The 27,805-nt window shown below is 42.6% G+C and overlaps 2 protein-coding genes and 1 long non-coding RNA gene across 5 annotated transcripts in view; 1 reads left to right on the top strand and 2 right to left on the bottom strand.

Annotated features, from left to right (window-relative positions):
• Window positions 1-2,040, bottom strand: part of TAF2 (TATA-box binding protein associated factor 2) — a 94,926-nt gene extending 92,886 nt beyond the window's left edge. For both annotated transcript variants that reach the window (XM_054018696.1, XM_054018697.1), the window contains exon 1: window positions 1,037-2,040. In XM_054018696.1, the coding sequence (XP_053874671.1) occupies window positions 1,037-1,089 (53 nt within the window). In that variant the 5' untranslated portion in view covers window positions 1,090-2,040. The remainder of the gene's footprint in view (window positions 1-1,036) is intronic.
• Window positions 2,041-2,265: 225 nt separating this feature from the next.
• Window positions 2,266-7,615, top strand: LOC128832285 (uncharacterized). The gene is made up of 2 exons (XR_008443952.1): window positions 2,266-2,512; window positions 6,035-7,615. It is a non-coding gene; the product is annotated as an uncharacterized LOC128832285 (long non-coding RNA).
• DSCC1 (DNA replication and sister chromatid cohesion 1) lies at window positions 7,427-21,934 on the bottom strand. 2 transcript variants are annotated; one of them, XM_054019539.1, is made up of 9 exons: window positions 21,547-21,934; window positions 20,041-20,209; window positions 17,303-17,437; window positions 14,038-14,144; window positions 13,309-13,359; window positions 11,745-11,797; window positions 10,386-10,540; window positions 9,593-9,741; window positions 7,427-7,891 (listed from the first exon to the last, which is right to left on the bottom strand). In XM_054019539.1, the coding sequence occupies exons 1-9, from the start codon at window positions 21,714-21,716 to the stop codon at window positions 7,783-7,785; spliced, it is 1,098 nt and encodes a 365-aa protein (XP_053875514.1). In that variant the 5' UTR covers window positions 21,717-21,934; the 3' UTR covers window positions 7,427-7,782. The 2 variants fall into 2 exon arrangements, with proteins under 2 accessions (XP_053875514.1, XP_053875513.1); XM_054019538.1 differs by having other exon boundaries at window positions 13,309-13,447; window positions 14,054-14,144.
• Window positions 21,935-27,805: the final 5,871 nt, after the last annotated feature.

The following is a 27,805-nucleotide window of genomic DNA, read 5'->3' as shown; positions in this document are numbered from 1 at the left end:
CTACAAGGAAAAATAGAGTTTGAACTGTTTTGAACAGCTTTAAAATATTACACTGGAATTATTTTTGAATCTTTTTGTCTGTTACCCCAAATACAATAATGCAGGGCTCAGAGGAAGTTATGAAAGCGCTAACAATTACCTAAATAGCTTTTCAATACGTGAAATGTCAATTATTAGAGTGCAATATCACCAACTATATAAAAACTGACTGAGTTCTGTCCCTGCCAGGCTGCAAGAGAATAGGACTGGCTATTGCCTGCTATGGACCTCAAAGAGGTGTAATTGCTGGGGAAGAAGGGGGGTGAATGGATAGAGGGCATAAGGAGTAAACATTTCTCTGGCAAGTTGACTCTCTCATCATATATACACATCCGATACATGAAAGAGGAAGACAGCCAGCTGTCTTTTGGGAAACAGCACTTGCTTCAAGCATTGGAAGGTCCTGAGAAATAAACATTTAAAGCAATGGCATACCTCCACAAACTTTGTGCAGGCAGATCTTTGCACATCTGCAAAGATCATGCGGGAATGAGGCCTGAAATAATTTTTACCACTTTTTCCTTTGGTTCGTACTACAGAGCGCATAGAGCTATAGAACTATTAACAGAATTCTATTCTGGTTCATGCATCATAAGTAGCATTGTTAAGTAAGTTCCAGCTGAAAAAGCTTTATACATGAGTTGGAAAGCACACAGCTTTCCTTCCAGATATCATGCTGAGTCTGAAGAGTTGGTAGATAGAAAAAAAATATTTTACATGAAAATTGTGAACATTTGATATGGAATCACTGGAACATGGAAACCCACAATTCATCTTTAAAGAGTAAGATTTCAGAGTATAACTGAATGTTCAGCAATAATTTTAAAGCATCCCTAAATTACCCCTGTACGGCTTCATCTGACTTTACCTAAAACCAACCTTAACAGTCAACTTTTGATCAGCGTAGAGCCTACACGATAAAGCTTTCAGATTACACAATAAAGAGAACAAACACTAATCTCAAGCACATAAAAGAAATATAAAAATTAATACTTATAATTTATAAGGTCTTGGGCTCTCAAATCCCTTGTCTCCTTTCTTCCTATTCATCCTGCACAGCAGCACTGAACTGTTGAGAGTCAAATATGCATCAACATCGTCCTCATTAGCGGTCTTTGGATGGGTGGTTTGATTTTTCCCCTTGTCAAGTTCCCTTTCATTACTGTTCTCTCATCAGTGGATCTAAGACACCCACGATTCAGCCAGAGAAGCTGCACAGTTATAAAGTCAACAATATACAGTCTTCTTGTATATATGTATGTGTGTGACACACAATTCCCTTCCACAGAAGGTACGAGGGGACAAATCTCCTGCCTCCTTCACACAATCTGAGCTGCAAAATGCGGAGGGAAAATAGGTATTGCGGGCCTGCTGCTCAACGGGTGATGGACTCTGCTGGGGGAGGCCTGGGAACTACTGATGGTGATGACTGGGGTGAGGGGTTCATGCTCCTGCTGGGTCAGCAGGGGCTGCTGCTAATAGCTAGGTGGGAGGGGGCTGCTAAGGCGTTTGCTATTTTTAGGCGGGAGCGAGGCTGCCGCTCTTGGGGGTAGGGGAGTCGGCGGGCGTTGCTTGGCGGCGTCGGCTGCTGCCAGGAAGGGATGGGGCAGGTCGGGGGCTGCTCCGCGGCTCCTGCCGGGTGGGATGCGGTGGGGGCACGGCTCGGCTGCAGCCCTGGGCGAGCAGGAGCTGCTCCTGACTTGGTAGCGCTGAGGTTATGGCTCCTACGCGCGTGGAAGCTGCTCCGGTTCCTGGCTGCCGCCGCTCCCGGAGCACGGGCTGGGCTGGGCTGGCGGCCGCTGCCCTCCGGCAGCGTGTCTCGGGGGCAGTAGGGGCGGCTGGGCGCTAACCCGCGCACACAGCAGCTCGGGACCCTCAATGTAACTCCGTCCCAGGGCTCAGCAGGGCGGGCGAGGCGCTGCCTGGGCCCGTCCGGCGTCCACCGGCTCCACACGGCCAGTAAACCCGGCAGCAGCTATGGCCGCCATTTTGTTGGTAACCTTTGACCTTCCGCCAGTTGAAAGGTCAAGTCCGGCTTTAAGGCTTTTAAAAATCCCTCTCTTCCATTGCCCCCTGTGCCGCGCGGCTTGGAGGAATCTGAGCGAGACAGAGAAAAGGAGGGTGGTTGGGAATCAAAATTATAGAGGTGAGCGTTTCGGCCGGAATGCGCATGCGCATCTCGGCCGTGGCAACGCAAAGCGGCTCGGCTGTGAGCAGATTCGGGGAGGCGCGTGCGCAGTGTTTGTGCCCCGCGCGCCTGGTGGTGGCTTGGTAAGGGATGGAGGCAGGGAACCAGGGATGTGCTGTGCAGGGACAGGCTGTGGGACCCCTCTCCCCCTTTCCTCCCACGCGCGTCTCACACCATTTCCTGCCCAGTTCCTTATCCACCGAGCACTGGGCAGCTTGGCTGTGCCCCACTGGAGAGGGTGGAAATCTGTGTTAGGCGATGCCTCATTTCCACCGTCCAAGTAAGGTGCGTGACTTATTCAGCAAAAACGTTTGCAGTGGGGAAGAACTATTTTGTGACTCTTTTTACTAAATTTTTTTTTTTTCGGGGTGGGTTGTGGTTGGTTTTTTGGTTTTGGTTTTTGCAAAAGGTGTTGGCTTTGCGTTGCGGGGAAGACTTAAAAATGAACACCTGAAAAACGAAATATTTGGACTTACTGCCGCACTGCCTCGTGGGAGTTGTAGTTCTGACCTTTCACGTCCTGTTTTCTCTGGGCTGGTTGGCTGACCTGCATCTTCCATGGTGTGCAGCCCTCCCCCTCCAAGAGAGGAGGCTGCTGTTGTATCATGAAAGATGTAATCTGACCAGGCGTCTGGCCTATAGCAAATGGGAGTAGGGTGACCAGATGTCCCGATTTTATAGGGACAGTCCCAATTTTGGGGTCTTTTTCTTATATAGGCTGCTATTACCCCCCACCCCGTCCCGATTTTTCACATTTGCTGTCTGGTCACCCTAAATGGGAGAATGAGGCACCAAACTGAAATGTTTTAGATTTTTAGCTGAAATATTTGTTCTTGTATTTCTGCTAAATTATCAATATTCCATTGAAGATTTAGATGGAAACAATTTTGTTTGTTGCAGTTTTCCACTGGGGAAGGGGGTAGGCTCCATTTGTTTTGACCAGCTCCAATGGTAAGATGTGATAAAATTGCAGTAGTGGCCAACTCTCCACAGGGAGCCTGATGGGAACTAATCCTGTAGTGAAACTTGGCTCCTAATACGTTTTTGGACAAACACTAACCTTAATTCCCAGAGCTGGCTTCGGCTGTATAGTTTGTGTAAAATCTCATGATCAATAGTTAGTAAAAGGTATTGTTAATTCCTTGTCGTATCTGCAGCTTTTTCCTCTTCATCATGGACATTTAAGTCAAGGCTGTAAAACAATTTCATTCCCTTCTGATCCTGCCTAATGACAATGGCTGCTTCTCCCATCCTCTTAATGTCAGACTCTCCCAATGCTGTGGTTTATATGCATAACTTAGTGACAGACCCTCCTCCTCGCCTAACTCCCATCTCCACTCAGAAAGGCACTCAGAGCCTGACATTCAACTAGTGTGAGGAACCTATTATTTCTAGGATGACTAACTTGTGTATTTATTCACTTTCAGTCTGTAACTTTGAAACTATCATTTTGATATGCTCAAAAAGGTCTAAACTAACTCATCTTCCATAGGGAGTTTAGCCTGCACAAAGAATGGAGCGTCCGGTTTGTGCATTTTTCTGTGCTGATCGCATTATACGGAACTATCCCACTACAATGAATGGGACAAGTTTTACTTAAGAGAATTAAATTCACGAAACTGCCTGTCATAATAGCATGTACATCAAATAGTCAGAGTTGTCAAATTAGGATGCTTAGTTTGGCAACTAAATCCATATCTGAGCATATATGACTGCCAAACCTTGTTTGTAAGAAACAAATTCCTACCACTGTATTTAATGCCATTTTAATCTCCGGTTATAGGAGTCATGTGCAGTCATGTCACAAAGATTGCTTGTTAGCCTCTGGCTGTGTTACAATATATGCTATAGTTTATCCATGTATTATAGTATCTTAGCAACAGTTCATGGAAGTATTATATTGTGCAATGTTCAGTTACAACTCCTTTATTTACAAGTGATAATTTTTTAAAATGTTCACAATTCCTTACAATTCATAAAATGTACAAATCTCACTTGGGTAGCTGTCTTTCTTTATACTTGCTCCACCTTAAAATACATGGAAGCAATTAATTTTAGAAACATAGTTGACTATTTTTTACAGCCAACCTACTAATAGAATTCTATCGTATAACATTTGAGTAATTTTTAAAGTAAGCCTATACTATAGCAAAAAAGAGTGGATCAAGTGATCACAGCAGAATGAGATACAAATAAATAAATAAATAAATTAATGGAGATATCCCATCTCCTAGAACTGGAAGGGACCTTGAAAGGTCATCGAGTCCAGCCCCCTGCCTTCACTAGCAGGACCAAGTACTGATTTTGCCCCAGATCCCCAAGTGGCCCCCTCAAGGATTGAAGGATTGAAATGCAATAGACAAGGAAGGGAATGGCTTTTGCGTATGTATTTTTGCTATCATATGCTGCCCTCATAACTGAGTGGGTTTGGGGAACTTAGTCTAAAAAGTACTTAAGAGGATAACTCAAGGAGGGAGGCTATATAATAGCAATCACTGGAAGTGTTCAAGGAAAGATAAGACAAACTGATGAGTAGGCAATGGAAAGCTGATTTTCCTGCAGTCATAGCAATAGTTAACGTTTGAGAATGGTGGATTAATCACCAAAATCTAGTGTACATATTTGATTCAAATAAAACCCCACATGTGAATAATGACTGTTGTATATGAGGGCTGAGACAGACTAGGTAAATTGCTATAGGAAGCTGTACAAACATCTACATGTGTAATATACAGCTCACTCTTATCTCTAAATTTGAAAAAGAGAAATACATGTATTGTGGATTTCATTCAAGCCCCTGCTGCATGGCCCCAGTCTTCATCTACTCATGTAATAGTACATATAGTCCTTGAGGTGCAGTAGTGAGCAGTGTAGTGTGTGGTCTATTTGTGAACATGTGAAATTCTCTCCATTATATTAAGTATTATGCTACTGGACAAAGCTGCTGTGCTAAAGTACAAAAGGAGTTCATTAAAAGCATGTCACCCTTATTTTTTTTCCTAGAAGTGACACTAAAAGTTTCTTCACACTTTAGTTACGTTCCCAGTAAGCTCTTTGTCTGTTTCCATGAGTTTAGGATGAAAGCTGTTGCCTCTAAGGCAGGGGTGGCCAACCTGAGCCTGAGAAGGAGCCAGAATTTACTAGTGTAAATTGCCAAAGAGCCACAGTAATGTCAGCAGCCCCACTGATCAGTGCCTCCCCCCACTTTCCGATCAGCTGTTTTGTGGTGTGCAGGAGGCTCTGGGAGGGAGGAGCGAGGGCACAGCAGGCTCGGGGGTGGGAAGGGGCAGAGCAGGGAGCACCCCCTGGCACATTGGAAAGTTGGTACCTGTAGCTCCAGCCCTGGAGTCCGTGTCTATATAAGGAGCTGCATATTAACTTCTGAAGAGCCGCACGTTGACCAGCCCTGACCTAAGGTGTTACTGAAATCTTTATTCTACCATCTCTTCAACTTCCTCTTTCCAAATCCAGGATTGTTTTGACACCAAAACACAGCTTGTTTCCTGTTTGGCAGTCTGCTAAAACTGATGAGCAAGTACATTATAGTCTTATTAAAAAGTCAGCTGACAATGAATATTATACATTCATTGAAGAGTGTTTACACAAATCTGATTGATCAGTTCTCTTAGTAACTTCTTACTGCTTTCCAGTAGATCACATTACCAAGTAAATAGCACTGTAAATTTACATGGTGCTTTACAGAGTAAGACATTATTTAGAATCCACAGGATGAGAATCTTGTATTAAGCAATTAAGTGTTGACCCTTAGCATGTTGAGTAATCTTGTTTTATATTTTTGTGTTGAAGGTCTTGTGTGGGAGAATGGAGCTGCTGAGAGGAAGGAACAAAAGTTGGGACTCCTGGGGCACACACTGCTCAGCCCCTGATGGAAAGAAAAAACAAAAAAAGCCCACACTCCTGCTTCACTAGCCTAACAATTAGGGTATATAGTTCCTGAAACAAGAGTCCCCAAATTCTGCCCTGAAGACTCAGTTTGTGGAGAGTGTGATTTATTGTTCACTAAGGCCTTTTGGCATTCATACTATGTTGGGGATATTCTAGCAAAATGGAAAGACTGTCCTTCAATTTAAAAACAAAAAAAACAAGCTGACAACAGCAAGGTGGTGGCGCTGGAGTTTCAGCTCTTACATTAGAATTCGAAGGCTAAGTATACCCTATTTTAAGGGTTAAACCAGGTTATTTTATAGCATGTTTGTTCCTCTTTTGTCCTCCTTCCCCACTCGTTGGCACATTAACCATCGGGTGGTCTTCCACATGTATATGTAATGCCTTATGTGCATTCAAATTTTAAATAGCAAGCTACCTAAAGTATTACAATAATATTTCCATTTAAGAGTGAGATTTGCAAAGCTGTCAAATAGCAAACTGGGGTGCACAGGGTTACTAATAAATGACAAATGGAAATCCAGTTATAAAAAGCCTTTACAAAATTTAATTTGGCAACATTACAAAGAGTATGTGCTTCACAGCTCTACATTTCAAAAATATTTACATTTGGGTGGAAATGTTGCAGAAACTTTTTTTAGGGTTCTCGTATGCTAGATGTGCAGTATACTACTACAAACAGTTTAATTTACCACTTTTAAAAATGTAAGCCTTCTGGTATATTAATTTTAGGTTGACAATATTCCAGTGGTGAAGGGCAGGTTACAGAAAAAGTTGCTGAGTCCATAAGACGTCTGAGTAATTTGAGGCATCCTCTTAGCATTATGTAACTTAAGGCAATTTTGCCAATACTATTAAATTGTCAAGAACCCAGAACATTAAGTGCCTCATAATTCTGTTTCATGTTATCCACATTCAAAGACACGAACCAGAAGGACCACCTTCCAAAGGCCTGACTTGTAGCCCACAGTGGAAATGAGTAATTCACCTATTAGGCCAAACTTCTCATTTTACACACACAGCTCAAAACACTAATATTGCTTGTTGGTAACTAATACGCTCTGACGGTTTGTTTGCTATAACAACTGAACTAAGCATTCCACTTTGCTTTTGAAATACTATATTCAGTACTGTCACTGGACGTAGACTGCTTTTACAAGATAAATGGGGTGGGGGAAACGACTGCTGTGTAGAAGCAATAGTCTTCTCTGTAATTTTCTATTGGACTTCACTAATGTATCAGCAGACTTAAGAAAAAAGTGTGTGCAAATATTTGCACAAACGAAGGGCAAGTAAAGTAAGGATAGAGTTTATTTTGCTTCTAGAGTTTTAAGACAAACTACAAATTTCAGTTCAATATAAACAAATTTGTAAGTCTTTCTGGTTAAATGGTGGAAACTAGATTCCAGCAATGTGTGTTTTTAGATTTTGGTACAGCAATTATTTCCACAAAGATCTAAAATAATAAAGAATTCCACTGTCTTTGGTGTACAGTACTGTACTTTTTTTTTTTAAGCTGACAGATCTTTCACAACAGTGACATTTCAAATTAGTTGATATTGCTACATAATTACAAATAATTCTGGTATGAACACCACCAGTTGTTATTCCTTGACATATTCTTGATTCTTAAATAAGGTTGTTTCTTGTTATGAGATGGGTCTTCTAGAGTTATAAACTTTGACACCATTCTGTATGGAAGAGCGAGCATATTTGGTCAGAAGTGCAGCTACTGTTTGCTTTTCTGCACATAAGTCTCTGGAGAGAAAAAAAATAGTGGTGAAAACATGCTTCAACTTTAAAAAAAAAAAAAAAAAAAGTTATCAGAACAAACTATTTCAGGATTGAGTACAAACTGTTTCAGTAACCGGTTTTCCTAACGTAGCAATCAGCCTGGTTAGAGTGTTTGTTAATAAGCTATTGGTGTGCTTCTCCCAAAATGCTTTCAATCATCTAAAATTCATACCTCGGCATAGCTGCTGCATTTATGTAACTCCCAAAAGTATACTACGTGCTTTACAAAACACAAAGATGGTTCCTACCTTGAATAACTTACAATCTAAAAAGGCAAAAGCCTAATTCTGTTCTCCATTACACCAGTATAGCTGTTTACACTCCAGAGTCCATGCCGTCATAGCTATATCAGCATAGTCCCATAGTATAAACTCAGATGACATTGGGGTTTTCTGTCAATGTAGATACACCACCTTCCTGAATTATGTTAGCTATGTCAACAAAAAACACTCTTCCGTTGACATAGCTGTATCTATACTGGGAATTGGCATGGCTATGTTGGTCAGGGGTGTAGGTTTTTTTCAACACCCCTGATGGACATAGCTGTACTGATACGTTTAGACCAAGTCTGAGTCAATGGAGTTACTTAAATTTTACTAAAAAAAGAAGAACAGGAGTACTTGTGGCACCTTAGAGACTAACAAATTTATTAGAGCATAAGCTTTCGTGGAAGTGGGCTGTAGTCCACGAAAGCTTATGCTCTAATAAATTTGTTAGTCTCTAAGGTGCCACAAGTACTCCTGTTCTTCTTTTTGCGGATACAGACTAACACGGCTGTTACTCTGAAACTTAAATTTTACTCTGAACAGCAGAATTTGGCTCAAAGCTCTGAGGCAAAGATCATGTCAAACCAAGCGTGTCTGCTTGTACATTGCTTAGCCCAACAAGGCCCAAAACTTGACTGGATTATGTGAGTGTTAAGTCAATTTTGAACAAGGGAAAGGATGAAACATGAGAGGTACTACTGGAGTATGGTTCTGGAATCAAGTCTGATTTTACTGACTTTTAAAAAAAAACTAATTTGGGAGATATGATGTATAAAGGAAAGTTGATGTTTTTTAGCCTTTTCTCTAAAGTCATAAATATTTGCTGATAATCTTCTTTCAATTTCCCCTCATTTTAAATATTTCCTGACTATGCTCTTCTGATCCCTTCATCTTCCACTAGCCTGGCTGTCCTTTCTCCAGAGTGTGGTTCAACACCCAGTGTGAATTCACTCTCTTAATAATCTGCAAGAGAAAAGTTGAGTTATATAACTTCCAGTTAAGATTTTGATTTCAAGACAGCTCATGTGTATGGGTCACAAAGTGTTACTAAAGGGAGAAAAAGGTCTACTGGAAGACAGTTTAACTTTTTGCTTTTTATCCTTTGACTTCAGTGGGGGTAGAATTGTCCAAAGTCAATACAAAACTTCCATTTAGTTCAATGGGGCCCAGGATTTCACCCTCAATATTCACATTCACGAAATACAGATAATACTTCTGAATGACTATACTGTAAGTATATTTTACTCATGTAGGATTTGCGAGAAAAATCTAGCAGTTTAAGGTTTTATCAGCTATAGTTGTCCATGATGCAACCAAGTATATACTACAAGTACTATGCAAATCTTTATGTACTTACTGTACTTTAAAACAGTATTATGCTTAGTAGTGAACTACTTACTGAATATATGGGGCAATATCTGCTTCTGTCCACTTTTCCCGAATGGTAAATAGCCTGTTGAACCTTTCCTGGTTATCCTCAGGCAACTCTTCTACTTTTAGCAAGAAGATAGTCTCTGGTCTTGAGTGTCTATCCAACAGAGCCAAACCCTATAGGGACAACAATAAGATGACACAAATTTTAACACAGAAAACATGATCAAACCTCCCATCTCTTGGCATATCAATTTGTGTTACTATTGCCATTTATTTCAGTATTTTTAACCCCAAAACTGTACAAGGAGTAGCAATACTAAAAGCAAAATGGAAGCCTTCACAATGGGGCCCATCATGAAGGAGGTAGTTCTCACATCCATTAAGGGAGAGGAGCGTGTAAACATACACGACTTGATATCCCACTACCATCGTCAACAAAATTTATATTGGTTGCAGCATGCTAGCATCATTAAAGGCTGTTCTACAGTATGTTGGACTTCTAGTTCTGTCCATATTGATAGTAATAGACTCTAGATTTGAAATTTTTCCTCTATAGCTATGCGTATCAGGTTTAGGGAGACAGCTAGAAGAGCACACTCATGCTCCTACACTGCGGAGGCCCTAGGCAGTTTCACTTTACAGGAAACACCTCATAAATGCTTTAATACAGGACCAAGATGCTTCTTTCAGCTGCTGGCAAATACTGTTGAAATAAAAAATAAGCTGGTTGTTCATGATTCATATACAAGTCCTACACAATGTAGCAGTAAGAACATCCTGCTAATACATGAAACCAAATCCACTAGTTTAGTTTTTACCTTGAGCTGATCCAGCCTTGTCGTCAGCCCTTCAGGGACACTTTGTTGCCATACTTCTTGAAACTCAGCTAGATTGAATTTAACTGCATTTTGCAAGAGCATTTGTGCTGTAGCTGTGCATATTTTATCTGCATTCATTTCAAAATAAACTTCATCTGCAAAGGGAAAAAAAATTACACTTACAGGTTCTTACCTGGATTGGTATCAGGATATTTCTGTGCCCCAAGTTTCCCCGCTGTTCTGCAGTCTCCCCCTCTTGGCAGGGCAATTTGTGCCTAAGTTTACCCTCTAGCTAAACTAAAGTCCACTCCCTTCCCAGGTAAACAAGAGTCAGAACAGAAACAAGTGCATCCTTAGTCCTCTCCTGGCCACAGCTTTTAGCCCTGTTGATCAGGACTAACATCAATAGACCTGCTCAGGTGAAACAGTCCTTTTACCCTCCACCCCCATCTCTTTCACTCTTGTTTATGCAAGTCTGATATCAAAACAGCTGTTTGCACTCTCTGAGCTAAACAGTTCAGTAGTCCTTTCACTTCCCCAAGGTCTGTATCACCTGGTCTTCTCCCTTGATACAGGGTAGCAAAGAGGGCGAGGTGCACTTTCTCCCATCTCTGAAAGACCTAGTCCAAAGCCCATAAAAAAAAAAAAAGAATACGTGCAAACCCTGGGTCTCAAGCTTACCTGCTTCACCTTCTCCCTTCCCAAGCTCCTCTTGCATTCAGGTCCTCTCACAGACTTCCAAGCCACTTCCTTGGGCTCAAACCAACCAACCCCTTCCATGCTCCTTGTCTAGAGATATCCCAACAGTCACTGCTGCCATAGCGCCATTCCCAACGCCTTTAGTGGAGAGCTCCACACCAGGTCTTGCTACTTCCCTGGTCTCAGCTTACGCAAGTAGAGTGCCTTCTATAGCTCTGCCTTTCCCAACACTCATTCCAACCCCACATAATGGTCTGAAATCAGAAACACTCATGTTGGGCCTGTAGCCCTTTAAGAGCCACTGTGCCCTACTACACAAGTTAATTCAAATGCCTGGATAACAAAATTCATCAGAAAAAAAGTTCTTTAATGCTGTGCAACACATTTAAACTCAATCACAGAAATTATGAATTGGAAAGATCTACTAGCTTATCTCAGGTACCTCTCTGCTAATTCATGATTTTTCTCTAATGACACTAGTTTCCCTATCCCACAGTTTAGTAGACCTCACTGTTATGGAAATTTTCCATGATAATCAGCCTAAACATTTCTTAGCTCAGTGTTGGCCTCCCTACTCTCCTACACTTTGTTATTTTAGTTACATAATTTATTAATTATTAACCTTCCTTTCTTAATATATGCATCGGTGCCATAACTTACCTTCATCAGTATATTTCATTCCATAACTTAAAAGAATATGTTCTATCATTTCTCTGAAAGAAAAAGTTAAACTTTAAAATCTACTTTTATGCATTTCAGATTCATGGCAAAGGAATGCAGTTTGAAAAAAATGTATTCTATAAAGTTAATTAGCGTACAATCATTAAAAAAACCACTACAAATACCTTCCTCCCTCCCACTAACACACTGAAACAGGGACGGGAAAGGCAAGGCAAAAGCAGGAAAGACAATAGGGGATGGGATGTGCCGTGGTTCAGTCCACTACCCCAGCAACTTCACCATCCCCTGCCTCCCTAGTACCCACTCCCCATGTGCTTTGAAGAGGTGCAGAAGGAAGGAAGATAGACTCTTGCCTTCCCTCATTTTTCACTGGCAAAAAGCATCACAGAGTTTCACAAAGCACTGCAGTTATGTATAACATATTAATAAAAGGTACTTTATGGACTGGTTGCATCAAATTATAGCTTAACTTGTACTATTTTGCAGATTTTGGATAAAAGCAAAATGTCAGTATGGGTTTTTTTCCTCTAAATGAAGTTCAACAAAAATTTATAAAGCCTCAGTCCATAAGCACAATTCAATAGCCTTGTAATTTGAATGGAATGGCCTGTAAATATTGTAATACTATTCTATTAATATGATCACTGATATTTATTCAAATATAGCATTATACTACCAGAAGTACCAGTGCTTAATACAAAATGATTATGCAGGAGGTACCCACCACCCATTTTTGGTTTGCCATGCTTCCTGAATGGTATTCCACCATGGGCAGCCGTTTGCCAATTAAGTAATGAATACAAGCAGCACGTACAATAGAGTGAACAGCATTTTAGCTGTTGTGTCAGTGTATATTTTAACAGTAGTCACTGCAATCAGTGGATACTTATGCCTGACATGAGACTGGAGTAGGATCTTTTGTAATCCTGACCCATGGTATGTGACAGTGATCAGGGAACAGAGATTAGTCTAACCAGACCTGATGTGTCACACCTTTACTGCATAAAATTACTCAGGGCCATGCTATGCTCCCCTTGAGCACATAAATGGTGGGAGGGGAAAAAAGGGTACAAGAAGCCCTCATTGTGCCCCATGCTCAGCAAGGGACACAAGTGCAGCCCACATACTCCCTTTATAAAAGGGCTGCTCCTCTATGGGACAAAAGATTCCTGCAAAACATGAGGAGACAGGCCATAGCCCTGTCCCACCTACATACCAGGCAACAAAGCTGGCCAGAAGCATTTAGAGTGGGCATGGGGGTAAGTGCATCCCTTCCGTCCCAAGTAGGTTGTAGCAATGAATGTGTTCCAAACTATGAGCCAGTGCAGCTCCACACTGACCTCAGAGCAGGGCTGCACCTTGAAGGTGAAATGGATTTATGTTTTACAGAGTCAAAGAACTTCTAATCTTCAGCACTGTTAGTTGAATATAGTTATATTATAGGACTCCTCTATGGTAAGTGCAAATACTAATGATGATGAATATGGGTAACAGTAAATTGTTTTCTAGTACTTTAAGAACAAAGAAACAAAAAGATACTTACTCGGGTTCCAGGGGTCCAAGTTCTTGAAGACAGATACTTAAAGGAACCTTGCTAAAAGACCAAGATTCAGAATCTATTAGTTGAGTCACATGATTCAGAAGTTTCATCTCATAATCAAATTCTAGAACCCGCCAATATCCTGCCAAACAGAAGAAATATGTAATAATACTTTGTAATTCTGCTTCTCTGAAAATATCTTTCAGGATTCTCACACTTGAGTCTCAGCTCCCTTTCAAGGCACAAACAGAACACCAAGCTCTTAAAAGGTTATTTAAATAACATTTAACAAGAGGAGAAAAAGGAACAGAATAGTAGAATGGAGCAGAGAGTGTGATTAAATTTTTCAAGAAGATCAAAATACTTAGTTACTTTTCTATGTAAATCAACTACTACACAGTTGTTACAGAGATGTTATACCATTGAACAGGGATGTAGTTAATAAGAATTTTTAATATTCTGTGATCCAAAATATTAAAGCATTTGAGAACTACTAACAATAGTGGCAGGTATTCTCAACCCACTATGAATGCCTATCTGCCTGCCTTTCATGTTGTGACTGTTTGGAGTCAAATAAAGCAATTAACTCCTTTGACTCCCACATAAAACATTGGAAGATACTATAGACATTTCAGGAGAAAGCTATACAAAGCACTGCAGAGACCACCACTTTCATGCATTCCTCACTAAGTTGACCCCAGGTGTTATGCTACAAAATAATACATATCCTACCTATAGGGACAAATACCTTCAATTTTACAGGCATTTATAACCTGCAACTGATGCAGTATTTCCTCCTCACTCGCTTGAATCCGATCTAGCAAGTCTTCCATTGTATACTGCAAAATGCAAGAAGAAAAAAAGGATTACCTTCAACCCTTGCTAAAGCTAAATTGAAGTAAATATTACCTTGTATAACTATGATGAAGATAAACATTATTTAGAACAGGGATGGAAGAACACAGTGGAGGCTTGGGTTTTGCAGAGTTTTGAAGTCTCTTAAATTTACCACACTAATTCAAATTTGCAAACAATCTTTTCCTGCAATTTAAACTAGTTTCTCCAAAGATCATTTTTTAAAAAAATAACATTCTTTCTAATTAAAGGAAGCCTTTGCACCATGTACTAGTGATATAAGACTACCTCCAGAAGTCAGACTAGCTCAAGTGGGCATCCTATGTAAGGTACCCATTTGCTTTTCATTCCCCCTCTGTAGAGGACAGTCACTTTGAAATTTACAATATTCAAGCAGGTTTAAATTAGGCAAAACAAATTCTGAAATATGAATGAGTTATCTCAATTATTGTTGTCAGCAAAATAAGTTGCTTCACATCGGTCCAAATAATTGACAAACATGTTCTACTTGATTCCCCAAAATGCACCTCACCAGGTTTGTCTTTGTTATGCCTTTACATTTTTTTAAAAGGCACATCTAATATTTAAGCTAATACTTAAGTTTTTGTTTTAAAAAAAATTCCTGGCAGGAATGAATTGATTCATCTTAAGTATAGTAATCTGGCAGACTATGAGAAGGCAAAATAGCAAACCACCACTAACTTTGGTGGACACCATCTTAATTTTGGGATAAAAAAATATTTTCTCTTTTCCTCCATATTTCTCTTCTTTCCTGGTGATTGCTTTTTTCTCTTCCATGCTTCCTTCCTTTACTATTAGGATGCATGCTGTAGTACCATGAGATCTCACAAACTCAGCAGTGTTGGGACTATGTCAATACTTCAACAGGTGACCTCCAAGCTACGCCCAGGCACTTCAGGAAATGTTATTGGCAATTTAGCAGATGAAACAAAACTCTCAGAGTTAGAATTGAATAAATGTCCTATAAAATGGTGTTTGAGAGCAATGCACTGCTGGATATGCTGTCTTTCAATATTTAAATGTTGAGTGAATATATGTAACAAACACTTTAGCAGTATGCTGTGTTATGAAAACATGAGTTTCCTATAATCTACTGAATTGCTCATTTTCATGCAGAGGGGGAAAAAAACAAAACAAAACAAAAAAACAATCACTTGTTAGTTGCCCATGCCAAGAGAAATGCAATGAGTAAACAAGGAGCATAGCAAAAATTCATATCATCACTTCTATTGTGGTGGCATCTAGGGGCTCCAGCCAGAATCGGCGTCCATAGCAAGGTGTAGCCTCTCCTCCCAGGGAACTTAGAATCTAATTTAAAGTTCCCCAGTGTTATCTGTAACAGTTAAGAATCTTATGTTTAAAAAAAAAAAAAAATCATTTTTATTCCTTTACTATTCTATCTTCTGACCAAAATTCAGAAGATAATTAGACAAAACAGACATGTTAAAAGTATTTTCTTTTAAATGCAGAGAAGTCTTAGATGTTACCTTTGAGCATTAGTATTTGAAAGGATATTTGCATTATCATGCAAATGTAAGTTAGCTGACTAGTTTTAAAGCTAATAGATCATATGTAAATGTTCAGAAACTGTATTTTACTCCATCTTTACTTAATATTTCCTCAAGACCTGCCTTATATTTTAGGTCAGATGATTCAGATCTCTCATTCTTGATGTCTGAACTGGCTTTTATGAAGGCAGAACTTGCATGTTAATAACAAAATAAAACCCATCACTGGCAGGACAGATCTGTAATTACATTTGCCTTGGGAGTAATCTCAACCATTTCTCCCTCCACTTCCACCATATCACCCTTGCTATTCTACTTCTCTTCCTTCCTATATCATTTTACTTCCCTTTCCTTAGTGGTGAGTGTCTTTTACATAGGGTAAGAGATGAAGTCACAAGAAGCACAAGTAACTGGGGAAAGCCACTACACCTGATAGTCACATAACATTTGGGGGATTTAGATAGCCAGATCCTTAAGACTTCAAAATGGACGTTGCCAGTAACCCCGCTCCCCAACTTCTGGCTTCATTTTGCTGGCTTAGTGCAGAAGTCTTTCCCCTGCAGGAGGGGGACAGTAATTCTTCTCACCACCCTCTAGTCAAATGGTTTTCAAACTTTTTTAGTTGAAGAAAATTGTTGATGCCCATGACCCAGTGGAGCTGGGAATGAAGGGTTCAGGGTGTGGGAGGGGGCTTTGGGCTGGGCTGTGGGAGGGGGTCAGGACTCTGGGCTGGGGATGCAGGCTCTGGGGTAGGGCCAGGGATGAGGGCTTTGCAGGAGGGGGCTCTGGGTTTGGGGTAGGGGATTGAGGTGCGCAGGTGGGGCACGGGCTTACCTGTGGCAGCTCCCGGTGAGCAGCGCAGCAGGGGAGCTAAGGCAGGCTTCCTGCCTATCCTGGCACTGTGGACCGCGCTGCGCCCCGGAAGTGGCTAGCAGCAGGTCCAGCTCCTAGGCCGAAACACTTAAGCTGCTCCACAAGGCTCTCACCCGCAGGCACACCCTCCCCACCAGCTCTCATTGGCCGGGAAATGGAGTGCAGAGCCAGTGCTCGGGGCGGGTGCAGCGTGCGGAGCCCCATGGCCCCCCTGCCTAGGAACCGGACCTGCTGCTGGCCGCTTCCGGAGCGAAGCGCGGTGTCAGAACAGGTAGGAACTAGCCTGCCTTAGATGGGCAGCACCATCAATGGGACTTTTAACGGCCTAGTCAGCGGTGCTGACCAGAGCCACCGCAACCCAGTGCCTTACATTCCGCGACCCAGTTCTGGGTCACAACCCACAGTTTGAAAACCACGCTCTAGTCTACACAAAAAAGGAAGACTTCGTCTCTTCTCACTACCTTTTTCTTCTGTGTACCATCAGGCAAACAGCCTACTGACTGCAGCCAGTAACACTGCTAGCAATTCCTGACTAGGCTAGCATGCCAGGCTGTCTCAAGCAGGGAGAAAAAGCAGCTCAGAGCAGGACTGTGTACAAGTCCACAGTTCTGCATAATTAAGTAAAACTGGGAGCAAAGGTATTTTTTCTAGTTAAGAATGTAGCTTTACTAGGCTTTTAGCTCATTACCAATTACAAAGGAAAAGTAAAAACAAGGAAGTGATTTACTTAACAGGCTTACCTTTGAGTCAGTCAGAGCTTTCTCTCTCTCACTGTCTGGCCCTTCATAAGGATTTTCCATTAGAAGTTTCTTTAGTTTCTTTAGTTTAGGTCGACATTTCCTTAATTCCCAGTAATTATTGGAGAAACCAGCAACCTACAAAAAGAAATTAAATGTTCAGTGACTCGTTTAATTTAACACTGTCAGCCAAAGTAACTTGCAAAGAATAATTAGCAATGAATTTTACAGAGGTCACGTAAAAAAAATAAAATCAAGATTTTTATTGAGAGATTATTTCTCTTTTCTAAAGAAGAGTAGGCAGAAATATTCTCTGCACTGAAGTCCATTATTGGTAATAAGAGTTAGAAGTCTGTAGTTCAGTAATAAAAGCATACCTGCTGTCTACATGAGAAAGAAACCAGCTGGTCTCTACATATGGACAATACCTGCTAATGGCAGGATAATTTAAAGTCCTGTCAATTTCACCCCTTCCAACATCTGTTCTTTTCTTCTTAATAGGTCGGTCTTGCTGCTCTCCACAAGCCATCTTTTTATTCTCCTTCTCTCATCTTTCCAATTATTTCCCATATTCTTGAACTCCTAGTTAATCGATATTTTACTACACAATGAATGAGGAACAAAGGGAGCTATGACTCATTACTTCATTAAACATGCATCTTGGGAAAGATGATGTTCGCTACACAGCTATGTAAGCCAGGTACATGCACTAAGTGTGCCCAGAGGTCATTGTTAAAAATACTGCTCACTTATTTTCCCCAGGCCCTGGAAAAGAGGTTTACCAGTGACACCATGGCAGGGTTTGGAGCCAAGATATCTATTCAGAGACAGGACATGACAGAAGCTGAGTGGGGCAACCGACAGAAGAACTGCCTTCATTCCCTAATCTACCACAGAGGGAGAACCAAAAGCAAAGGTATAATTGATACAAGGCCTCCAATCTTCTAAACTCACTAGGATCTTCAGAGGAAGATCAGGGTGCATTGGTACATCTCTAAAGCATACCTTGGGCATCCCCCAAAAGTCCTACTGAGGAGTTCATTTGATAGGCAGCCTTAGTCAATGCTCTGCTGTGAAGAGGCCATCAGACAGGTGTGAGCACAGAATGGGGAAGGCACAGCAGGCTGCAAGCTCATTTAGTGGTATTGCTCTCAGATCCAGCCCCTACCCCTATATGAAAAATCCTATTAACAGCTGGAGTAACAGAAAAGCTCAGGTTTTTTTTTTAAATGTATTTTAAAAAGTCAGGATTTTAAAGATGTTCTATCAAATTTGATTTTTAAGTAAAAAAATTTTTTTAAATTGTCCTTTTAACTATTGAAGCTAGATTGTCAATTAAAAAACCCAAAACACTACTACTCAAGAAAGCAGCCTAGATACAAAATGCTGTCTCCAAATTCTGTTTGGAAATCTTAGACCTTTTTTTTTTTTTGTTTATAGTTTTTCCCTATTAGTTTATTTAAATAAATATTAGTTTATGACCTCAGTTCTCCAGCTCTTTTCACATGCAATGGCAATTACACAAGCAGAATAACTACAACATTTGGGTCTTTTTTCTGTGCTTATTTTTCATTTCTTTTCAAATCTCTCAAAGAAGAAGATATTCCTGGTCATTTAGCAGTAGAAAAATACGCTAACACATGTGAGTTCATAGCCAGAGCTAGTTGCTCACCCTGGACAAACATAGCAGAATGCTCAGACCCTTTGAAAGGGAGTGCTTGCTCCTGAGTGATCATCTCTTTGGACTGATGCATAAGCCTATCCATACTGCTTCCAGAAGAAAGGTAATTTATCTTCTTATTTGTATTATGGTAGCACTTACCAGCCCCAACCCCATTGTGGTTAGCACTATGCACACATAACAAAAAGGAAGTACCTCCCACAAAGAGTTTGCAATCTAAGCAATATAGCTATATACTACAACATGTTTGGGAGAGTCTTAGGAAAGATCCCAACCCAAAAAAACCAAAAGTGATTTGACAGAAAGTTATCTTGGTGCTTGTGACTTAAATAATTACAGAACATAGCAAGACTGAAGGAGGAGAAATATTACTTTCTTGTTAATCTACTTTGTTTTGAATGGACTTCTTCCTACCAGCAGAACTGCGGACTTTGTGGAATAAATGATGTTTTTGATTGTTCTAGGACTGGAGAAGGAGGGTGACTCCTCCTTAGTGATGTCATTATACCCATTGCACAAAATTAAGAGCAAATGATAATATTTTCCTAACCATTTTTAGGAAAAATTGATTATATTTGCTTCAAAGGGGCAGAAACAATGAATTCTTTAAACTCATAATTCTAAAATCCTCCACCCCACAGAATCTTTTCAGATGCAACAGTTAGGATAGAAGAGTCATCTTTCAAGATTTTTTGTTAGACTATGGAACTAAGAAAGTGCAGCACAATCTGCCTTTCAGGGTAGGCTATTTAAACAGGCACTCTACTAATGTAAAAGTGTCAATTTGCTCTTTGTGTCTTATATTTAAGACAGCTCACTTGAGTGAAGGAGAAAATATCTATTCTTTAAAGTTACTAAGCACCATGAGTACTTACTGCACCACCAAAAATAGACTTTATGCTTGGATCTATTAAACAGATGATAACTGAAGCCATGATAGATAAGTTTTATGTTAATACACTCATGCTGATCATTTGCAATTGTAAGACATTAGAATAACATGCACCTTAGATGTAACACTAATGTGAAAAACAGACGATAAGGAAACAAAAGATTATACCTGGGTGTGAATGATATTACACGATGCTTGATCTGCAAGCAGCTGTTCTGGAGTTTTACAGCCAGGGATAAACAGCAACATATTTGAAGTATCTGCTATTTTCATATCATAAGTTTTATCTTTACTGCACAGCACAGCTTGTTCATCTTTTTCACCACGGATCACTAGGCTGAAAAAAAAAGTTCTTGTTTTTAAATGCAAAAATAGCAAAGGAATACTCATCTTTATTTACAGATGACATAACATTTCAAATACATTAAAAGTATTGCTAACCAGGTGGCAAGTTGCAGTTATTATGACTACTGCTACCAATTGGAATATCAGATCTACAAGCTGTGACATACAGTTCATTTAATCATATTACTGTTACCCCTTCCTTCTTCCCACACCTCTTGCTCATTTCACCCACTTTCTTATCTTTTAAATCTTGATCCTGCAAGTTCATATACATGACCAAGGCCGCACTGAAGTCCCAATCACTCCCAGCTTAATTCAGGCCACTGGGTAATGGAACAACAACTACTCCTCTAATAAAAACCCAGACCTACTAACAGTGTAACTTTGAATGTTGTTCAGAAAAAAATTCTGCTTACATATGATTTTTAACATTTTCTTACACTTTTGCCTTAGAACAGCAGTTCTCAGGGGGCCTCCATCAGGTTTCAGGAGGTCCTCCAAGCAGGATCAGCATTAGATTCACTGAGGCCCAGGGCAGAAAGCCAAAGCCACTTCAGCCAAAGCCTGAGCAGCTTAGCTTCATGGGGCCCCTGGCAAGTGCCCTGTTTGCTACCCCCTAATGCTGGCTTTTATATACAGAAAAACAGGGGTGGTGGTACAGCTGGGCTCTGTGGAGTTTTTATAGCAAGTTGGGGGGGTTCTCAGAAAGAAAAAGGTCAAGAACCCCTGCCTTAGAGGACAACTGTAGTCAAATGAAGGGGTTTTCAAACCTTTTACCAACCACAACCCCCAAGTCACTCACACTCTCTCCCAGGGCTCCATGCTCCAGAGTCCTCTGTGACCCCTAAAACCAGAATACATCCCATTGCTTCAACCAAAAGAAACTACCCAGAACCACAAAAAACAAATGTGGTTCACACACGTATGCGCTTCATGAACAGTCCTATTGAGCTCAAAAGAACTATTCCCAGGCAGAAATGTTTAGAAGTTGAGAGCCACGTTTTATTTAATTGTGCTATACATGGGAAACAGATATGTTCTAGGGATCCAAAAACTGATTTCACATTTTAACCCATATATAAGTGAAAAATATAAATTTGAACTCCGCCCAGCCAAGAGTGCAGGGGGCGCAGGGAGGCTTTCAGTTCGGCAAATTGTACAGATCCATTTTAACTGTGATCTGCCCCTTCATCATCCCCCCCCCCCCGTTGACACGATCGAATGACGAGGTCCCGGTAACCTCCCCATCGTTCCTGCCCGCCCGCCAGGGGGCGCTGCAAGCCCGGTCCCCCGTGAGTCCCGCAGTCCCGGGCCGGGCCACTTCCGCACCTGTGCCCCGCCTCCAGCGCGGCGCAAAGGCCCGGCTCCAGCTGCAGCAGGCAGCACTCTCCGGCGCTGGCGCGGGGGCCGAAGCTGAGGCAGTGCACGGGCGGCAGCAGCTCCGCCGGGTTCAGCTTCGCGATATGCAGCGTGGCCTCCACCTCCTCGCGGCTCCGCATCCTGCCCGGCGCCGGGCTCCCGGCTCCAAGGGACGGGCCAGCGGCGCGCGGCAAACGCTTCCAAAAGCGCGCGCGCTAAAACACAACCCCCTCCACGCGCCGCGCTTGGGCGGGGCCATGAAGCGGGAGAGAGCCCTACGAAGAGTCACGTGACCCCTAGTGCGCGAGAAGGGGTTTGGAGGCGTACGGCAGTGTCTAGATGAGAAGGGGCAAGAATAAGCGCGAGCTCTCCCCCCTAGCCTATGGTTGGGGGAAGGACAAACGCGCGTGCGCGACTTGGATTCCAGCGATTCTCTGGTTCATGCACTAATACCCCCTGCAGAGCAGGTGCGGGCGGTGGAGTTGAGGTGTGAGGAGTAAAGGGGAAAGAGCTTCCCCCATCCTGCTGCCTCCTCCCTAAGAGGAGGGCTGCCCTGTGCTCATCTCCCCGGCTTTCCCCTTTAGCTGCAGGGAGGTTCCCTGCAGAAGCTGGGATTGAGTGACAGAATGGCTCACTTGATGATTGCCTGTTCTGTTCATTCCCTCTCGGGCGGGCATTGGCCACTGTTAGAAACAGGATACTGGGCTAGCTGGACCTTTGGTCTGACCCAGTATGGCTGTTCTCATGTACATGCAGATGGTTCAAGGGCTAGCTCTGTCCCTGAGCTCCTGTTTCCCTGTGAAGACATAATCTGTAACAGAAAAGGGCACCAGAGAAATGTGGCCCCCAACCCATTGTGTTCCCTTTGGCCTCACTGCCTCCCATTGCACTTCATTGACACAGATGTTTTGGGGGGCCCTGAGCTTAGGGGAGTTGGTACAATCCCTCCCGCCCCCTTGTTAGACTCCCGTACAAGGGGAGCAGCTGTTTGTTGACTGCCCTTTGATTCCTATTTGGAGTCACACGCGATGTGAAGGACCTAACCACAATTAATGGTAGCAAGGTGGAGACATTTTCTGATCACCGTGGGCAGCGGTCATGGCTCTGATGGGCTGAATCCCTGAAAATCAAAATTAGGAAGCAGGAAAAATAACCATGACACGGGTGAGACCCTTCCAGCAACAAACAGCAGAAGTTGTTTTGCTGTCGCCGTTAACACCAACATCTCCTTTGAAAGGCCGTGGTGAGCGAAATCTCAGGTTCTGTTTCCAGTTCACTTTCCCTTACGCCATGAGGAGGAGCTATTGACAAAGGCTAAGTGCAGGTCAGACGTAGGACAAATGTCTATAGCAGCCTTTGCCACTAGGTAACTTGCCAAGTGTAATGTCACATGAGACTTGATCAGCATAGAGAAAACAGAGCAAGGGTGAAAGCAGACAACTTCCGTGGTGACCCTTTTAATCCTATGATTCTATGAAATGAAGACAGCTGTTCCTCAAAGAGCTTGCATACTAGCAACAAAGCAATAGAGATGCCTCCACAAGGAACTGCTATTCAGTGGGGCCAGATTAAGGAATCTGGAATCTTTTCCCCTAGTTCCCATGTTCCAGAGAGGCAAGAGGCCACTCTCCTTCTGGAAGCAGTCGCCCATCCTTCATCTTGGGATCAACAGGTGGCAGCCCCTCTCCCATAGAAACTGACAGGGCAGCAGCAGATGGATCTTTACCATCCAGGAGTGACAACAGGGGTTTCCACTCCCCCTTGGAGAGGCTGTGGTGGCACAGGGGTGCTCAATACTTACCCCAATAGCTGGGGTGTATCTCCACAGGTTCATGAGTTCACTGTGCATACTTCATTCTTCTGCCACACTTTACTGGGGTGGTGTTAAAGGCCTCTAAAGCAGTAGGGTGGGAGTTAACACCCCATAGAAGTAAATGGGGTAGTTTGGTGCCCTCAGTGCTACTGGTTTGGTTCTGTTCAGACTGAGGCTGAGATCCCTGCATTGGTTATATTTGTTTCATGTTTTCAAGTTTTTCTTCATATCATAACTATGAGGGCTAGAAATGTAGGTCTTGTCTACACGGAAAGGTTGCACCAGTCTAATTCACTTTTTAAAATGAGATAGTTAAAGTGGCACAGACCTCTGTGTACACACTCATTTTAGATTGACAGGTTTGTATTGGTTTAATTTAAACCCGTTCCCGACCAACTTAAGCTACATCAAATAAAGCCACTTTTATACCGAAATAAGTGTTCACACGGGGATTGCCCAGTTTTACAATATTGGCTTAAATTCACACATTAGGTTATACTGGTACAACCAGTGGTGGATTACTTCACAGGCCAACTGGGCCCATGCCCAGGAGCCCTGGCCAAATTGGGGGCCCCCAGGAGCACCGGAGCTCTGACCACACCTCCTGCTTGTCTACACTAAACAGTTCTGTTGACAAAAGTCAGCTTTCATCAACAAAACAGTGGAGGTATACATATTAAAATGCTCCTCCCACCGATGTAACTCCCCTGCTTTGTAGACATAATAAAAAAACCACCTTGGCAAGCGGCACAGAGCTTTTTCTGATGTAGTTAGAGTGTAGACACCTTTAGTCTCTAAGGTGCTACAAGGACTCCTCACTGTTTTTGCTGATACAGACTAACACGGCTACCACTCTGAAACCTGTCATTTAGTTATGTCACCTTAATTGGCCTCCAGGAAGTATCCCACAATGCCCATCCTGACCACTCTGGTCAGCAGTTTGAATTCTGCGGCCCTGAAGGTACACAGGTGTAAGCAGAGTCAGGATAAGCTCTACCTTGACATCTGGTGGTGAATTATGGTGAGGGTTGAAAAGAACTTTAGGGGCTGACCTTGTTTGCATAGGCACACCCACCCACCTAGCCTGGGACAACAACAACTGAAAGTGGTTACTTTGGCTGGTGTGGGATCCCCAGTTTCTCTGTTATTGGGGCAAGAAGAATAAAGTGTTGTTACCCCGATTCGGTGAATCAAGGCCAGTGGAACTGTTGTATGACAGAGAGACTCACCAGTAGTTAAGTAGCTCTTGCTAGACAAGGGGCATGGGTTACAATTCCCAGTGAATGGAGAGAGGATGGGGACAGGTATTTGTACCTGATGGTATGGTTACTGCCCCCCGTGAGGGTTCAAAACACCAATGGTACCATTTCCTCTCTCCACTGTTGAATGTCAGAGCTAACTTTGATTCCATTAGGAGTCTAGTTACAGGCTGCTGAGCTGAATTCACTTTGGGTCAATGGTGCACCAGCACTGGGGCTCCCCTATACTATGAGCTGAAATCACTAAGAGCTGACATCACAAAAGAGCTAAAGTTATTAAGAGCTGAGATCACTGAGTGCTGTGTTAAATAGTGGGGGAGCCTGAAGCTATATTGCTAAGCGGCTGGTGGAGCAAGTTTGTGGGGACGGCTGGAGGAGCAGTGAGCGGCGCAGGGCCTTGCGGGGATGGAAGGAACGGCGAGCTGAGCTGTTTACAGGACAGCTGGAGCGGCTCACAGGTTGGTGAGCGGAACTATTTGCAGAGATGGCTGGAGTGGCTCACAGGTCAGTGAGCGGAGCAGCTCGTAGAGCAGAGCAGTTCGTGGGACAGCAGGAAGTGGACTGGCTCGTGGTGAAGGCTGCGGCGGAATCCCACAGAGAGACGGCCGGCCGGCCTCGGATCACATAAGGTGCCCCTTAACTCCCTGCATGCCCCCATTTTACTCTGGGGCTGTACTGACCAGGGACAGAGACTTTGGGGGTCGTTGGACTTTTGGGACTTTGGGTGGTTGCTGGACCCAAGAGACTTTGGGGGTGTAGGACTTTGGGGACTCTGGGTGATTTTTGGGTTGCTGGATTCAAGAACCAAAGGGAAAGGACACAGCCCAATTTGCTGGGGTGGGTCTTTTGCTCCTGGTTTGTGTTATGAATCCTGTTTGTGGTGTTTTTCCAATTTAACACGGATGTCGTTTACCTCATGTTATTAAACATTTTCTGCTACACTCAGACTCTGTGCTTGTGAGAGGGGAAGTATTGCCTCTTAGAGGCACCCAGGGGGTGGTATATAATTGTCCCAGGTCACTGGGTGGGGGCTCGAGCTGGTTTTGCATTGCGTTATTGAAATGGAACCCCTAGATACAGAACCCGGCCCTTGTTGCTAGTTAAGAATTGAGCTATGTGGACAGAGGGGTTTCACTGGAGGGCTGAATGCAAACTCAGAGGGCTGCGTATTGTTTTTGGTGGAACTGTGTGCACGCGCACAGGCAGCGAGAAGAGAACACAACAGAAGCAGACAAAGAAGGCAGGCAGAAGCCAAAGACAGCCAAAATCACACTTGTAGCATGATGCTAGGACAGACCGCTTTTGGGATAAAGTGCGGGCTGGCTGGCAAAAGAGATTTGGAATATTGAGCAAAGAAACTGCTTCCTGTTGATTGATTCCTAGTGCATTCAGAGAAACATGACTTTTTACATTCTTTGTAAATAAATAGGATTGCATCAAAGAAATACCTGACTCCATCATCAATAGGGCCCTACCAAATTCAGTCCATTTTGGTCAATTTCACAGTCATAAGATTTTAAAATTTCAAAATTTTATTATTTCATCTATTTAAATTTGAAATGTCACAATGTTGTAATTTTAGGGGTCCTGACCCAAAAAGGAGTTGGGGGAGGGGGTTCCTCAAAGTTATTGTAAGGGGGGGGTTGTGGTATTGCTCCTCTTATTTCTGCAGTGCTGCTGGCGGTGGCACTGCCTTCAGAGCTGGGCAGCTGAATTGCTGCAGGCCAGGAGCCCAGCTCTGAAGGCAGAGCCACGCCAGCAGTAGCGCAGAAGTAAGGATTGCATGGTATGGGATAGTATTGCCACCCTTACTTCTGCACTGCTGCTGGCGGGGTGCCACTTTCAGAGCTATGCACCCTGCCAATAGCCACCATCTCCGGCCACCAGCCACCACACTCCGGCCACCCAGCTCGAAGGCAGCGCAGAAGTAAGGGAGGCAATACCATAGCCCCCCTAAAATAACCTTGCAACCTCCCTGCAACTCCATTTTGGGTCAGAGCCCTCAATTTGAAAAACATTGGTCTCCCCCATGAAATCTGTATAGTATAGGGTTAAAGCACCCAAAAGACTAGATTTCAAGTTGGGAGACCAGATTTCACTGTCCACGACACGTTTTTCATGGCCTATAACCATGAGTTTGGTAGGGCCCTAATCATCATTTTTTCCTAAACTCCTCCTAAAGGAAACAAGCTGCAAGATACTGAACTGGCTAACTACTTGGGTCACAAGGGGTAACAGAGGCTATAGAAGACTGGAGTTTCTTACCTGAATAAAGTTTCCTATTTCATTGTATCTTTTCTGACCTGAGAACAACTTGCAACTAGGAGTGTTTGGCCAGCACTTCCTGGTCTCATAGCCCAGTTAGAAGTTTACTGGGGAGCTACAGACTGACAGAAATTTAATAGAACAAGCCTACAAAACAAGATTGGTACTGCATTGTGTTATGCTTTTTCCTTTAAAAAGGATCTGATCAATCCTTCTCTGTTATTCTTTTAGTATCACCCTTAATTTGTGTGATGATCTATTACAGTGGTTTTCAATCTCTGGTCTGTAGGCTATGTCAAAGGGGTCTGCATCTCCATTTGAAATTTTGTAGGGGTCTTCAAATGAAAAAAGGTTGAAAATCACTGATATATTACAACACAGTGTTGGTGTCATTAGGCATAACCCTAGGTAACTCGGGAGGGTGGAAGACCACGAGTGTCAATGAAGCCTTCCTGCACTAGGCCTAAATGAACCAAACTCCTTCCATGTTTAAACTCTAATCGACCTCAAAAGCCAGATGCAGAAATTGGAATGTGTAACTGCCAGTTATCAGGTGCAACAGGCTGCATACCAGTGCCAAGCGGTAATAATGAGGCCTGCGTACTTCTGGCTGAAAGGCAAAATAACAAATCAAAGGAAAGGGACAAGATAATAATTCCAAGAGAAGTTACTAACAAGCTGGACTTATAGCCGCCAAGATGATTTAATTGCTTAAATGTAATTGCTTGCTACTTGCTTAATATAAACTATTATAGGAGGAAGGGAGGGAGTGGGGGGGGGGGGTGAAGGGAAAAGCCTAGCTGCAAAAAGAATAAAAAGGGAAAACTGCTTGTCTCAGTGTGCTTGATCTGAGACGTGCCAGTCTCCTTGCACCGCTTTGAGATCTCAAATA

The sequence above is a fragment of the Malaclemys terrapin genome, chromosome 2 (genome assembly GCF_027887155.1).
Source record: "Malaclemys terrapin pileata isolate rMalTer1 chromosome 2, rMalTer1.hap1, whole genome shotgun sequence".
Taxonomy (NCBI): Eukaryota; Metazoa; Chordata; order Testudines; family Emydidae; genus Malaclemys; species Malaclemys terrapin.
Note: the sequence above shows the minus strand (reverse complement) of the source record. Positions and strands in the feature narration are given on the sequence as shown.

What these genes read in the sequence shown, in the direction of transcription:
- DSCC1 (XM_054019538.1), bottom strand. Translation starts at nt 21,716, where the DNA reads ATGCGGAGCCGCGAGGAGGTGGAGGCCACGCTGCATATCGCGAAGCTG. An exon ending in GCGCTGGAGGCGGGGCACAG is followed by an intron (nt 20,210 to 21,546) that starts GTGCGGAAGTGG and finishes TTTTTTTTTCAG; the next exon opens with CCTAGTGATCCGTGGTGAAA. An exon ending in AATGAAATATACTGATGAAG is followed by an intron (nt 10,541 to 11,744) that starts GTAAGTTATGGC and finishes TTCCCTTTGCAG; the next exon opens with ATGAAGTTTATTTTGAAATG.